General features: G+C 42.3%; 1 protein-coding gene across 4 annotated transcripts; it reads right to left on the minus strand.

The window, feature by feature from the left end:
• Positions 1-14: 14 nt before the first annotated feature.
• LOC103532047 (erythrocyte membrane protein band 4.2) lies at positions 15-9,738 on the minus strand. 4 transcript variants are annotated; one of them, XM_030463400.1, is made up of 13 exons: positions 9,364-9,736; positions 7,845-8,030; positions 6,941-7,171; positions 5,742-5,860; positions 5,328-5,450; positions 4,789-4,966; positions 4,271-4,409; positions 3,794-3,897; positions 3,248-3,490; positions 2,626-2,943; positions 2,150-2,310; positions 1,589-1,749; positions 15-696 (listed from the first exon to the last, which is right to left on the minus strand). In XM_030463400.1, the coding sequence occupies exons 1-13, from the start codon at positions 9,371-9,373 to the stop codon at positions 546-548; spliced, it is 2,124 nt and encodes a 707-aa protein (XP_030319260.1). In that variant the 5' UTR covers positions 9,374-9,736; the 3' UTR covers positions 15-545. The 4 variants fall into 4 exon arrangements, 3 of the variants coding, with proteins under 3 accessions (XP_030319260.1, XP_008495973.2, XP_030319261.1); XM_008497751.2 differs by having other exon boundaries at positions 1,589-1,722; positions 9,364-9,735; XM_030463401.1 differs by lacking the exon at positions 2,150-2,310 and having other exon boundaries at positions 585-696; positions 1,589-1,722; positions 9,364-9,738.
• Between the last annotated feature and the right edge of the window lie 5,340 nt (positions 9,739-15,078).

Genomic DNA, 15,078 nt, shown 5'->3' on the forward strand with positions numbered 1-15,078 from the left:
TATGTTTTCAGTTGGTAGAGTATACATACAGAAGGAAAAAGCCTTAATTCTTTTGCAAGCAGCTGATGAACTGTTATAAAATTCACAGCAATGCTGCTATTTCCTGCCTAACCTTAGATAAGACTGAAGTATTCTCAGAAAGCAGTAAGAAATGTTTGCTGCTTTACCAGGGATCTGTAGTGGAATAAGACTGTATCTCTAGAGAAATATTACAATTTTCATCACTTTAATATTCTAGGATATACTTTTTTTGCCATGGGTAGGGGAAAATACTAAGCAGTGGTGGGTTCAGCACGTATGTGTGGTGACAAATGTAGCATCTGCTTGAACATTGAAGCCATTTTCATCACGATAAAGTTAAGCTTATAAAGCTGAAGAGTGGGCATAGTGACAGATGGGAGAAAGCTGAGTTTGTACAAAGGAAGTCAGACATGGTTTTAATTAATTAAACTTTATTAAACTGTTAATATCTATGCTTGCCTAAGCTCATGGATCACGACCACTCTTTTGTAAACAGGACAGCAGGGCGTGTTCTAAGCTGAGCATCAGGCAGCTGCAATGTCGACAGTTTTGTAGCTCTTCAGGTTCTGGAGTTGAAGGCAGGTAAGATGTGCAGTGAGTCTTCTGGGCCCTGCTTGGGTGGGGGTGAATGGGATTTGCAGCTCTTTAATGCTTTTAGGTTGCACAGAGCCCAGCCTGAAAGACAAGAGATTAAGCAGGGTGTGCAGCTCTGTTTCTAGTTCCCAGGGCCAAGAAGATACTTTTGCTAGCCACAAGTGTGGTGCCAAAAGAAGGAAAGAAGAAAACCCGAACTGACCCAAACCAGAATGCTAGCAGTTATCTAAACTACCACAATGGAATGTGATCTGACAGTAATTTGGGATTGAGATATGACAGGAGAGTTGGCCTCCCTATGGAAGCATCTAAGGTTACTTTGTCTTAATGCAGCTTCTTAAGGGACCTATGGAGTGTTTTTTCATGTGAAGGAGAGCATGAATTTTTGGATGCCACTTGGCTTAGTCAGGTTTTTCTGGTTCTTCAGTAGGGAAGGGGAAGACCCTGTTAAAATTGTACCCAGACTGTCTGAATCACTGGCAGTAGGTGATGGGTGGCAAGATAGGTCACAAACAGTATAGTTTTACGCTGCTTACAGGCTGGCTATAAAGCAGTTGATTTTGCAACAGCAATTAATGTCTTAATTTCATAGTGACCTGTAATTGTTATTTCATTTATTGTGCATTTCTGCCTAGGTCTTGTGGTACTTCTCGTGTTACCCTTTTTGTTGTGATGGGTTTTTCTACTGTCTATGCATTTGGGGTTGGAGCTTTCACAAATGTAATACTGCCTTCAGTTTATGTATTACACATCTGTTGAAAGTTTTATTATCTGCTTTTCTCCTTTCCAGTGTGGAAATCTATGATCTGTAAATAAAGGACGGGATGCCTGGGGCTTTCATGCTGTAGCAGTCTCTTCCTGCCATGTTGTTGCCCATTTAATTTTGGAGACAGCCTTTCCTGTGCAAGGGTTTCTCTAGCTGTTGTGTCTGTTTTTCCATTTGCCATTCTTAGATCGATCTGTGTGCACTTACCTGTACTTTCTTTGTCTGTAAATGAGTCCTCGCCCTGCAACCACTATCACACACTTCTCCAGGGGGTCTGTGAGAGGGTTCAGGAGGCTGATCTTTGCTGTGCTTGGCTGATACTGTACCACGGTTTCTGGAAACTGTTGAAAGAAGGAAATGACCTGAAACTAAGAGTAGGAAAGAGATTCTATGACTGAAGGGAGATTAATGATGCTTTGGTGTCACAAGTCTCAGTCTGAGCTTCCAGTAAACCGGAAGACCAAAGTCCAGCTTACTTTCTTCTCAGCTACAGTATTTTGCTGTAGTTTCCCCCTGCAGTCTCTGATTCTCGTGAGGCTGGTGAGTGAGTTAGGAGATACTGGGATTGCCTTACGCTTGCACATAGACAGAGTAGAAGTGGGAGTACTGTATGCAACAGTGGCACAACTCAACCTTTGCCAAACTAATGTCTCTGTGCTTTGACAGAAGGCATGAGAGCCACGCAACCCAGCAAAATTGTTTTGCTGCTCATGACTATGAAAGCTGCTTTTTCACCACTGCAGTAACAGAACCATAGACCCATCAAACCTCAATAGTGAGAGGTGAGTCACAAACGCTGATCTCTTCCTGTGCCAAGTATGTGTAGAAGGAGTCCTTGTCTCTCAGCGTAGCAGTCAGTCTAAGCAGATAGTTCTCTCCCAACTCCTTTCTGTACTGTGAGGAAGGCACTAAGACCTGCATGTTGTTAGCTGGAATACAGAGCAGTGAAGCAGAGATGACAATGCAGATGAGAAGTACAGTCTAGTCTTGGCCTGCACGGCACCTAGGAGTGTTTAGTGCCTAACATTTTACTAAAAGCTGCACCATTCAAAAGTTTAAGTACTCCAAACTGGATTGGCAGATTCAGAACCTCTTAAGGTGATGTTGCCAAACTGATTTCTTTAAACCACATGTAATCAAACTACTTGGCCAACCTTTTGTAAAACTTAAGGCTAAGTGCATTTTTCCTGAAGTGAGAAGACTTAGAAAGGCTTTTTTAGACTTGCAGCTGGTAGAATCCTTACCTTCATTACTTTTGAGGATAAAATGAAACTCTTCCTTCCAAAGTTGGGTAATAGGCACACCATAATAATGTAGAGACTGGGCCCCAACAACCAGGTGAATGGCCTTGTCTCCACCACTGTAGTTAAACACTTCAATTGAAAGTGCAACATCTTGTCCCAGTAGCAAAGAACTCTTTAGCCTGAGGTGGATGAAAAGGTTAACTGGCTCTTCAGGGGCAGCAGGAATGTAACTAGACTGTTTTTCACTGCTGCTGGTTGTCTCAAGGTTCTTTATATTTTTGTAGGCTTTGCCAAGTGCTGCTTTTTCCTGAAGAGAACCTGTCAAAAAAAAGGGAGCACATATTTTAGTGTGATTTCCTATTTATTAGTGTGAAGCAGTACATGCAGAAGGATGTTATTGAATTATCCTGACAGTACTGTAGATGACTGTTTTTAAGAGCATAGAGAGAGAACCTGTTGTGCTTCTGGTTGGAGCAGTTTGAGCATTTCAGCTGACAGGACATTCATTGGATGTACCTAAAAGTCTACTTGTCAAAGATTTGTCATGATTTTTAAAGTACCTTGGTGCTAACACCTGCCAGAGTAACTATAGTTGTAGCTATGGCACAGTACTGCTCCATACCTTCAGGATACTTGTAGTTCTGTGTGATATCCTCACAGCGTTCACTGCCTATACTCTTGGTGCTAATGTTGTTGCCAGTATACTTTGTGCCACCAAGAGCTGGCTTGAGTGTGTCATCTGCATTTTGTATCCAGACCTGGCACTTGGCATTGATGGCAGCAAAGAAGTAGCAGACATCATAATCAACTTTTGTGTCCCCTTCCTTGATGGCTTGAACAGGGGCTGGCCCACAAAAGGATGGACCTGAAGAGAAAATACGGCCCAGTTAAGATTCAGATGCTTTACCATCAGACCCATGACTGGTTTAGACCTGTACTGGGGATGGGCATTAGGGAGCATTACTATGATGAAGAGTTTTTAGAGCTAAACAGGCTGCACAAACCAAACAGATAAATAATGATTTTGTGTCTAAAGTTACCAAGGCAAGTTCCTGTCCTTTAGCATCCTTCCACTGGAAGCTGGGGAAGGGAAGAGTATTGAACTGCTTTATTTGCTCCCCAGTCCACTCCCCCTTCTATCCCCACAGGTCTGTCTCTGGTATCTTACCTTTGCTTTTTTCCTGGCAGGTGGCATCTAGTGCCTGCCACCCACTGTACTTTGGTAGCAAGTCTGCTCGAGCCATCCAGCATTCGTTCCAAACATGGAAGGTCCTGCAAGAGACAACATCACGTGTACATAACAAGCAGTTGAGCTCTGAGGTACAGCTTGATGCTACAGCAAATTAATCCCCTTTTGAAAGATCTCAGTGTGTATTGAGGAGAGCAGAGTCCATGGCTTTTGACGCAAGTGGAGTTTCTCCAGCTAGACTGGGCTATCATTTCTCCTTTGTTGGCTGTAGTAATAGGGCACTCTTCAGTTTGGCTTGTGACAATTTTTCAAGAACAGGTCATGTAGACAACACCTCAGCTGAGCTGTCTCCTATCCACCTCCTTGTAGCTGTTAACGTCTTTCGTTTCTCCCCTCTACCACTTTCTAGATACAGATGTCTTGAATTCTTGCTTAGACCCTGCCATGTTTTCTTACCAGACACGGGCATTCTTGTCTTGTGTAAGCAGTCTCCCATTGTCATCATAATACTCGTCCACACTCAGGCTCCTGTTAGTATTGTGAGCCCATGTAAAGCCTGTGACCACCCTGGTAGGAATTCCCAGGCACCTCAGAACTGTGCAAAAGAAAGAGCTGTGAATAAGTCATGCATCTTGCCTTAAAGGTACCTCTGCTGACAAATGTAGAGCCTTTTTTGGTGCGTGGTGTTAGGCATGGAACCAGGCCTGCTGTTTGAATTTTGCAAGAGGTATTTCCACCTTGGGAAGTAAGCTATCATAGGTGCATCAGCAAATAGTGTGTGCTGATATTCTCTTATCTCAAAGCTGCTGTTACTGAATGTTGATGAGAAAATGCTGAGGAGTTGCCTCTCACCTAAAGATTACAGATTATGTTACTGGGACCTATGTTAATCCAGGAATTTAGGCATATGCTAGAGGTTCTACTTACTAAATAAGGCTTTGTTCAACACAAAAGTCTTTGAACCACCACTGTACCTGAACACATGACTGCAGCAAACACCCAGCACTGCCCATAATGGACAGGCTTGCATTGGGTTGCAGCCCACTGCTGGAGAATGGGGCTGCTTCCCAGCCACTTGGAAGGGGGTGTTCCATTGTGGTATTGCTTGGTCCCACATTCTGTTAGGATTCCTCTAAACTCATCACAGCTCAGCTGCAGGGAATGAGAAAAAGATGAATTAAGAAACTGCCTCTCTGTGGTAGGTACACCTCATTCTGTATGATAAAGCTACTCCCAAGGCAGATGAAACATAAGGATTTTTTGTGCAAAGCATGAAGGTCATGGCTGAACAGAACAGGTGCAACAGTCTCCCGTGAGATTTATTCAGTAAGTGTACTGCCAGTGCTAACAAACTCCTGAGCACTACTTGTCTGCAACAGGAATATGAGGAAGGGCTGGAGATGGGCAGGGAGGGAACAGGTCTGGGACAGTGGGTTGGCATAAATTGGGATTAGCTTTCACTCTGTGTTCGGGTCTCTCCACTGGAGCCAGGGCTGCTGTCTGCTCTCCTTACCATGGCAGCAACTGTGCGGCAGATGTACACAGGGCTTTTGCGCTGTGTGCGATCTTTGTCTTGCTGATGCCGTTCACCTACATCCAGCAGTGTGAAGCAGATATCCACAATGTCCTTCTCAAACTGAAAAAAGAACACATCATGCTGGGAATTTGGCCTGAACATTTGTTGTCTAGAGTCCCTGCAAAGTTTTGTAGCTATGCAGATTATTTCTCCCTTTCTGCTGATAGTCTAGGTAATCAGGCTGTGGAGGAGAGGCCCAAGCAGAGATGTGGAGGGAGTACATTCAATAATGCACTCACTTTCATCAGAACCACGGTGTGGAAGTAAGCATCCTACAGACACAGGAGATACACACACTTCTGCTTGTGCTGGTGGCTGCAAGAGAGCACAGACATTGGACCCCTTGTTTACCTGACTGAAGTCCCAGGGTTGTGCTAGGATGGCATTTTCAGTCCCTGAGTAGATGACACCGTCTTGGTTTAAAACGTACTCCTGTCGCTGTGCCTCATTAGCCAAAAACACCTCATCATCTAGATTAAAAGAAAAAAGCATCAGGAAGAAAGCATTTCTGCTCTCGGATGCATTTGCATGTCTCTTCTATCAGCAGACTCCACTGCACTCCAGGAACTTCATTCCCTGGATTCTGCCCGGTAAAGAATACCCCAGAGTTTGAATGAAACAGGAAAGATAACTTTCATTGTTATCTCTGTTTTCTTGAACAAGAAGTTCCTCCAGGCCTGCCCTATTGTACTAGCTAGCTCTTTTACTCTCCTGGTCATTGAATTCTCTTATCCTAAGAAGAAGGATATGGTGGCCTTAATCAGACCAATTGTTTCCTTGACTCATCTTAAAATCTTTATTATAGAAAATACTTTATCAAACATTTTTTCCTTATTACGGTATGATTTGAGTGGGCCAGAATAAATGTAATGTTACCAACAGAAAGAGCAAGAGTGAGAGCCTTCAGGACCCTGGGGGCTTACAGGGGAGGGCAGGACAGAGGGGTCAGAGTTCTTGCTGTGCCATGTCAGAGCTGAGGGATGGGCACCTTGCCCCTCCACCCCCTTTCGCCCACGTCCTGCTCTTTCGGCGCTCAGCCTTCGCCTGCAGGCTCATGGTCGGTCCTGGTCCACCACATGATCTGCAGCATCCACAGCCATCAGGTGCCGGGAAGAGTAGTGGACCCCTCTCCCGAGTCAGCCCCGCCATAGGGGACCCTCAGCCACCCATCTCTGCCATTATTGAGGTCAGAGTTTATGAATATCTCTTCCTCATTTCATGTGTTACTTCCCTTTCCCTTTTCCAGTTTTAATTCTTTTATCTAATCTCGGGAGGGTCCTCTGGCTTTTGGTGCACCCATACTACTAAAGCAAGCCACATTAGAAGGAGGAAAAGAGCTCCGGTAGTGGAGCACTCCAGGAACGAAGCAGAAGTGCTGAGGTGGGAAGCCTTGAGCTTTTTTAGCCCTTGCCTCCTTCCTGAGGTGGTGTGGGAACAGGGAGGGATGGTGGGGAGCACCACACGGGTCAGCCTCGACCTCCATGGAGGCAGCAAAAGCTGTTCTTGTGAAGTGACTGACCCCAGCCTCCGCTTCTGTTCTGACCACATACCTTGACACCAGGGATTAAAGAGAAGGGTGAAATTGCCCAGTAGATAGCTAGACTTGCAGGCACGTAAAAGCAGAGTGTACTGGCCAATTGGAGCGTTGGCAGGTGTGTTCACTGAGATGGTCCAGAAGCATGGGTCTTGTTCTTCCAGTGTGGCACTCCACTGATTCTGGTCTCCCAGGTTGGAGATGGAAAATTCAGTTTGGGTTCTATCCGCTTTGGAAGGATGTGATCCTGTGGTCAGAAAGATACAGTTGTGTCTATTCAAGATACTCATGCAGATTAAAGGGACCTTGTCTATATCTGGAGCCATAGTTATTCTTTCTGGTGACAGTCTTAACCCTTTAGTAGCTTGACACCTAGTAAATTGAATCTTCCTAAGGTTAGTGCTGCACTCAGGCCTCCATGTTTGAAAGTGAGATGTGTATTTCATAGATTTTTAGAAACCAGGAACAGCCAGAATGGTCCAGTCCTGCTGCTTCTGGTATCCAGTGTCTTTTAACAAAAGTCACAGCCAGCTCAGATTATGGTAGTGCAATCTGGGGCTGAAAGCTGCTGTCCTTCTTAGGGGTCTCACCTAAAAAGTGCTCAGTAATGGAAAATATAACAGGCTAGCTGAATTTGAACGTTCCTAAACCAAAAGCCAGGATAGATTCTGTACTTCCAAATCTCAGAGTAGTGACCCTGCACTGGTTATTGTGCTGCAGTGTGTCTTCTGGAAAGAGATCTAGTTTTGGCTCTGCAGCTCCAGCAGCAGGAGGCTCTACTCAGCCTTAAATGAATGACAGTTCATTGGCCTCACTTTTAAATGTGGGCACTTCTGTCCAGCTCTGGAGATGACTTTTTTTACTAGCTCTGTTATGCAGGGGGAGGACCAAAACTTTGATAGGTATGGTAATGATGTTACCTGTCTGTACTACAAGGAAGGTCCTCTTCAGCAGCTGCAGGTAGCTGTGTACTGGAGCTGAGAAGCTCACAGTGATAGTGAATGGCTGTCCTCGCCTCACCATAAGCCTTTCAATGCTGATTTCTTCTGTGTGGTGGTTACTGTTGTTCAATGGGATCTTGAAATCACATTTTTTGATGCTCAGACCTGTGAGAAAATACAGAATGAATCTGAGGTATATAAACAGCTGATCACATTTTTCTCCTCTCCAACAGCGCCCCCTCCGCCTTTGAGACTTTCTGCTTAGTAACTGTAAGGTCCTTGAACTGTGCTGGATCACAGCAAATCAGTTATTCCTTCATTGCAACACATCAGTTTGCAATCTCAGCTCCAAAGGTGCAGGAAACAGAAGAGCTTCTCCCCCTCTTCCCTTTCCTCCTTCTATCTCCTACACATGCATCATGCACATAATACATGCTTCTGTATAGTAGCTGAAGAGAGAAAAAAATTGTCACAGTTTTAGGCACCTAGTTTGGTATTCAGTAGCTGTAGCATGGTCATATATTTGCACTTTTCTTCTGGTTTTGGTGGTATTTTTAATCTTTCCAGACATCTTGCTGAGGAGCAGGTAACACCCTGGTTTTGCTCAGCCTTGGGAACCATCCTGACCTCACTTCTCTCAAGCTCCCAGCTCATGACTAAGATTCTTAAGCTTGTGGATTGTAAATGCTGCCCCGTATAAGGCGTTTCCTGTTACCTACCTCCCTTTGCTGACCTAGGCTGCTCCCTTTGTTCCATCTAAAACCAAATAAAATTCAGTGTTCCTCTCCTATCTAAAGCCATTTCTCCTGCGCTAAAGCCACAACTATTGCCCTTCACAGTTTTCGTCGGTCTCTCTCACATCTAACTTCCCTTGTTCTCCTATTGCTGTTGTCCTTTCTTCATGTGCTATGGGAGTCCCACTAGACTTAATGGTTCATTTCTTTTTCCCCATATGAATTTTACCATGTGTGGTTTTCAGTGAGTGATTCTTGTCTGGCTTCCAAAGCCCATTACAGCTGTACTAGTTCATAGCCTTGCACCAGTTCAGGCTTCACAGAGCCAGCTCTGACCTTGTATATTCTTTGTAATGCAGGATGTTTGTTCTGGCTATCATGTAAATGGCTAAAAACCTAAGACTTCAAAACTGAGGCAGAGAGATGACTAGCTCTCCTCCTCTCTGTCCACCCATTCCCTACGTTAAGGCTAACTGTCTTGCCTTTGCTTCCAAACTCTCACATTTCTTCCTTAGCTGCCTCTTACAGCTTCTCTGAAACTTGTCTTAGGAACTGATACTGTCCTTTGTTCGCTGCCCCATTTTGTGTAGTCCTCCATGCAAACTGAACTCCCTCAGTCTCTAGAGCACTTTCCCGGATCCTGCCCTGTAAGAAGTTCACCTCTTTCTCAAGTCTTACGAACACTAATGTGGAACAGGGACACTTGTTTTTCCTTACAGACAACTGGCAAATGTTTGGGACTAACCAAAGTGATTTTTGCTTACCTTGACCCATGTTCAGTTCCTCGTACCGTGAAAGCCTTTAGCTCCTGCTTGCTCTGGTAGGCAATAGCTCCTTCCTTCACTTTTCTTTAAAAATGATCCACTTGCAAAGTTGTTTGCTTGATTTCTTTATACAGGGTGGGACATGCTGTTGCCACCTCTCCTGCACAGCTGGCTTCCAAGATAAGTGGAAGAAGTTGACTGCTTATCTTTCAGAACATACAATAAGTGCTGGCTTTCCCTATCTACAGATGGGTGGGATGTGAAGCCAGTGAGAATTTCTTCAGAGCTGTGCATTGAGGACCCCAGAGTAGGAAGGGCAAAGCTTAACTTAGCTCTAAACTATTCACACAATGCAGTTAAAATTTAAGTCTAAGCTGTGTAGATCCTAAACTCTTCAAGGAGTAGAAAATAAAAAATATATGCATTAGCTAACCTTGTACCTAATTTAAAAAAGTGAAACCACTTCAAAATGAGGAAACTTGTTAAAAGCAACAATGAAAAAAACCTCAACAGAATGTAGTATGATGCAGACTACTTTAAAAAAAACAACACTGGAGACTTGGAGTAAATAGATTCTTAATATTAAAGCAAGGTCATGTGAAGCCAGGTAAAACCTAGAAAGCGAATATAGTGTAGCAATACGGGAATTAGAGAGTTAAACTCAATATGCAGGCTTAAGCAAAAGCATAGAGAACTTAGTATGGAGAAACAACGGAGGTAATAAATCCGCTAGGGTACAGGTCACTTTGACATAAAGGAACTAAAGAATGCTAGCATCCCCAAAATAAGACATGAAAAAACAGGACCTATGAAAAACAAAGGGAGATAAGGAAAGAGATGAGCTAAGCAGTCAGCATTTTCGTCAGACACAAAAAAAACCCTGCCAAATGCACAAGGAAACTATCCAAATTAGGAAAAAGTTATGGAAAGGACACCAGTTCAAGAGGATGAAAAACAGGAACAACCCCCAAAATCCTCCCCAGATTGGAGACCAAGCCTATAACTCTGCCTCAACTCTGCCTGTTATGAGTATTAAAAGTAGGTGTTGCAATATAATGACTATTCATAATGTATGTTGCAATTGCCTGGCAAAATTGTATAAAAGCTGAATTGTGAGATTGCTGAATTGGAGCAGTTTGCCCAGGACAACCTGGCTGCTCCCCGGCCGTTATTAAATACCTCCTGCTTAAAGGCTACAAACTTTGTCTCTGAGCAGTTACTCTGTCCGTGCCTTGTTTGGGGCATAAAATTGGCATCACATGGCATTGATAAATGATAAATTTCCTGTCAGAAGACAGGAAATAAGATGTCAGTAATTAACAGTTTTTACTGTGGAGTTAACAATACTTAGATCTACAAATTACTATATAATTTGAGAAGCCAATAAAAAAACCCATGAGTTGGTAAAGCTTACTCAGTTATTCTGGGTAGTAAAGATGATTCTTTTGAGTGTCTCCAAGAATGGAGACTCAAACCTCTGGGCAACCTGTGCCACTGAAAAATTGTTTTCTGGCATTCACAGGGGACCTCCTGTGCTTCAGGGTTTGCCCTTTGCCTCTGGTTTCGTTGCAGGGCACCACTGAAAAGAGCCTGGCTTCATCCTCTGTTCACCTGCCCTTCAGGTATTTATATACGTTGACATATACACATTATATACAAATGTATATACAGGTATATATATTTATATACGTTGTCACACTCAGGCCTTCTCTTCACACTGAACAATCCCAGCTCTGTCAGCCTTTCCTCACATGCATGATTAGTGTTTTTAAATGCGCCTTTGCAGTATACATGTTTATGAACATCTGGTGGTTTAGATGCAAGCAGGTGTTTATCTCACCACCCCTGCCTTGTCATGGCTGTGTATACATAGTACCACCTCTTGATCAAATTGGAAACTGCGAGTAATATTTGCTGCATAGGATACACTTGGTAAACTGAACAGAGAAGTACATACTATCTCTTTTTATCTTTCATTACACCAAAATGGCCTGTTGAAAAGCACTCAAGTGCTTGCCCTGACCATGGTGAGAATTTGCAATGCTGAAGCTGTCCATCCAAGATCTGAGTGAAACAGGAATTTGCCACTGCAGAGGTCAAAACATTCAGCAGAATTGGTGAGATTTCCCGCTTGAGTATCACATTTTTCCCTGTCTGGAGTATCAGCTTCCTATATGTAGCTTTTCTTTCAGTCATCAGTTGTTTAGCCTGTCAGTTTAAATGCCTTTCACATCTGATACTGCACTTGGGTTTGGTAAGGGCTAACTCACAACACCATCTTCGTTGCTGTGGGTACTGAAATGGTGCACCCGTTTCTGTATAATTTGTTTGTAAATGCCCTATCAAAAATTAAGTTTGGATTCACTGATCTATTTTGCTATATGCTATATGCAACCAGCAGTTTGTGTCTCTGCAGGTTCTCTGAACTATCAATGAGACATACTGATAGGTATTTCTGAAATGTACATACCAAGTATTTGTGTTCTTTATATTTTGGTGTTCAAAAGGTGGTTGCATCTCGGAATTGTATTTCTTCTGTGCACACTGCATAATTGTATTTGGAGCTGTACACAAAGGTTCTCTCACCTTGCTTTAGTAACCTGGTTGCCTTAGTACACTTGATAGTGGTATGTTATGTGTCTGGACGTGGAATAGGCAGTCCTTCAGATACGGTGATAAGAACTACCAAATGGGTTCTCAAGAACTACCAAATGGGTTCTCTAACTGTTGCCATAAGGCTCTGTAGCAAGGAAGGTCAGATACTTTAGGAAAATAGTGCATTTTTTTTTCAGTCTGAACTATGAAGGGTAAATTTAGTAATCTTTTGACTTCTTTGTCTTGTAGATTTGTTTTATGGGTGTTCTTTTCATATACTTTCCATGTATCTATTACTTAAGTGTTTCTGGCTCCAGAAAGAGATACGTTTCAGCAGGAATAACTTACCTTTGCTGGAGATCCAGGAACAACATTCATTGTGCCATTCTTTTGAAAAGACTGGGTTTAGTTTTCCCCTGCAAAATCCACTTCTCCTCAAAGAGCTTCTCACTGATCTCCCTAGTCACAAAGTCGGTTGATACCAGGTGTATTTTTCTATACCAGGCTTTCTTCAATTCAGGAAGTTGAAGCATGTGAACTCAGGCTGTCCTTTATTATACTATGTATTCCAGTCCATTGTCCTGTAGAGTTGCTAGCTGTGAATTTTCTCATACATTTAACACATTAATATCATGCTTCCGATATCTTCCATTGTTTGTCAAACTACAGTTGTAATATAAACATTCTACTTACACTGATCTTGACCTCTGAACTTTAGGCTGCAGTATTGTTAACATCAATTTACATGTATATGTAATCATAAGTGCACAAGATCCATGAAATCAGCCAAGTGAATTCCTTTTGTAAGTATTCAGGAAGAATTAACATTCACTTACAATTAACCTCATCCAAACCTGTAGTTGCCTCTAAAACACAACAAAAACATAAGCATGTACAATGTGTTAGACTGGATCAGAATGAAGGTTCCTCCAGCCTAATCTGGTCTATGACAGTACAGCGTGCCAGATGCCTCAGAAGAATGTGCATGAGCTTCATCCCAGCAATTGAGGCATCATCTCATAGTTGATAATTTGCAAGACTGAGTGTGTCATGCTATGCAAGACAATATCACTCTGAGAATTCTTGTTAATCATAAATAGTACCTTCCTGTTCACTTTGCCTGCTGTCCTGTTCCTGTCTGCCATCTCATTAATGGGAATCAAAGAAACACAAGATGCAGGCATCTCCTTTGAACTGTCTGTTTATGCTGAGGTCTCTTTCTGCACCTGGTACAGCTGATGTAACTAACACTCTGCATAATGCCTGCCTAAGAAGGGCTTTCCTGCTGTACCTTTTCCAAGCTGAATTTCACTGACTGTTATTTTGTAATCTGTTTTGCCTTTTTGGTACTCTCTGAAGTTCTTCCTAGTTGCTTAAGAACTAGGAAAATTTTATGTGAGCATCTTTTAATAACTGTGTTTCTTTCTGAATGTACTGATCAAAGAATACATATGTGTTTTCCTACTATTGTGTCTATTTGTGTCTCTGATTTGGCACATCCATGAATTAGATGTGAATATTCCCTTTTTGGTGCAATTTGTTTTCTTTAGAGCAACAAGAAATACATCTATACCTTTTGTTTTGCCTTTTGTTGTGAGCCGTATCCTTCGAATCTAGTACACCGGACAGTTACATACCAGATGGTAAAGCAGTGCAGCTTTGGTGACAGAACCAAGTAATTTCAAATTACCAGCTTTTTGTGTGGTTGGGTTTTTTGTTTGTTTGTTTGTTTGTTTTTGTTTGTTTGTTTGTTTGTTTTTAATATGTAAAAGTGTAGTAATGACTGGCTCTGGAAAGCCTCTGGAAACTTAGATCAGGAGAACAGAATGGAACAGAAATGTTCACCATCCTGGGATATGGTTTCAGTGTCTTTCAAGATCCATTAACAGCATGAAAGTGTCGTATCAGCTAGTGCTTACTTGATTTTTTTGAGTGACCAGAATGGCGTGAGGGCTGGGCCAGCCTCTTGGGCAAGTTTAGATTTCAACTGTATAAGGAAAAATACTGATAATTAGCCATATTTTACTCCATTAACTCCCATTGGCTACTGACCAAGGGCTGTGTAAAGATTGAAGGTTTTGCAAAAGCTATTTAAATCCTTCCTTCGGCATGTACACATTTTACTCTGTAATAATTATTAGTTTAATTGCATAGTTGCCTTATGTCTAGTGCAGGGAGAATGTGTATTTCTTGTTTGTGGCACTGGCCAGATCTTCATTTTATCACTGAAACTGAACTGGGTGTGGTTGCTGAGACCAGTTAATAATGCTTACACCCTGAAAAACTGTGACCTGCAGTGTTGCAAAGCTTAGAATTTGGCGCAAGCTTCAGGGCTGATTTGCATTTGAAGGAAGGTTCCTTTACAAATAGTTAATTATGATGAGGTCATTCCAGGCTCATATGACAAGTGCTGTTTGAAATAATTTCCTGGATTGTATTTAAAAAGAAACACTGTCGGTATTGTGTGGTAAATGTAATGACATTCTGCATTCTTGCAAGATTTAATGAGATTTTGTGAAATACCAACACTACTTCAAGGCCTTTTCTGAAGCTGGTGGAGGATTGCATGCCCTGACTTTCCAAGATCCTGTAAAACTTAATTGATAAGTGCAAAGCTACCTATTCCCCTCTCCTTTGCCTGGGGAAATCTGAATTCCTTTTTGTGTGTGTCCCATTAATTCTTCATTCCAGTGTCTCTGGGCTGACTAGTTTTGACAAGCTTCTGCATCCTTTGTAAATGTGTATGTGGGTGGCAAAATAAAGTAATTGATGTAATAAAATAGGAGGTTACATGTTTGAAGATTCTTTTGGCTCTAAATCAAAGAAATCTAAATGGTACCTCATTTTATTCTGTGTCATAGAGTCAGTTTGTGTCCCTAAAACATTCTTTCTGGGATTGTCCATTGCAGGAAAGGTGTTATTACTAGGTGTTGCCTGAAGGAAGAGGTTGCGTTGTCTCTTAGGAACATTCAGATCTTTGCTATTTTGGCTAGTTAGATTTACTTTCAACAGCTTTATGGACTATTAATTGTGAATTTCATTGATATTTCCAATTATGTTGATCTGAGCTTTTTCCTCCTATCCTGTGCTTTCTGAGCACTTCTTGAAGTGTTGCAGAAA

This window comes from Calypte anna, chromosome 20 (assembly GCF_003957555.1).
Source record: "Calypte anna isolate BGI_N300 chromosome 20, bCalAnn1_v1.p, whole genome shotgun sequence".
In the NCBI taxonomy this organism is placed as follows: Eukaryota; Metazoa; Chordata; class Aves; order Apodiformes; family Trochilidae; genus Calypte; species Calypte anna.

What these genes read in the sequence shown, in the direction of transcription:
- LOC103532047 (XM_030463400.1), bottom strand. An exon ending in TGCTGCAGTCATGTGTTCAG is followed by an intron (nt 4,410 to 4,788) that starts GTACAGTGGTGG and finishes TCTTTTGCACAG; the next exon opens with TTCTGAGGTGCCTGGGAATT. An exon ending in ACTCACCTCTCACTATTGAG is followed by an intron (nt 1,750 to 2,149) that starts GTTTGATGGGTC and finishes TCCTACTCTTAG; the next exon opens with TTTCAGGTCATTTCCTTCTT.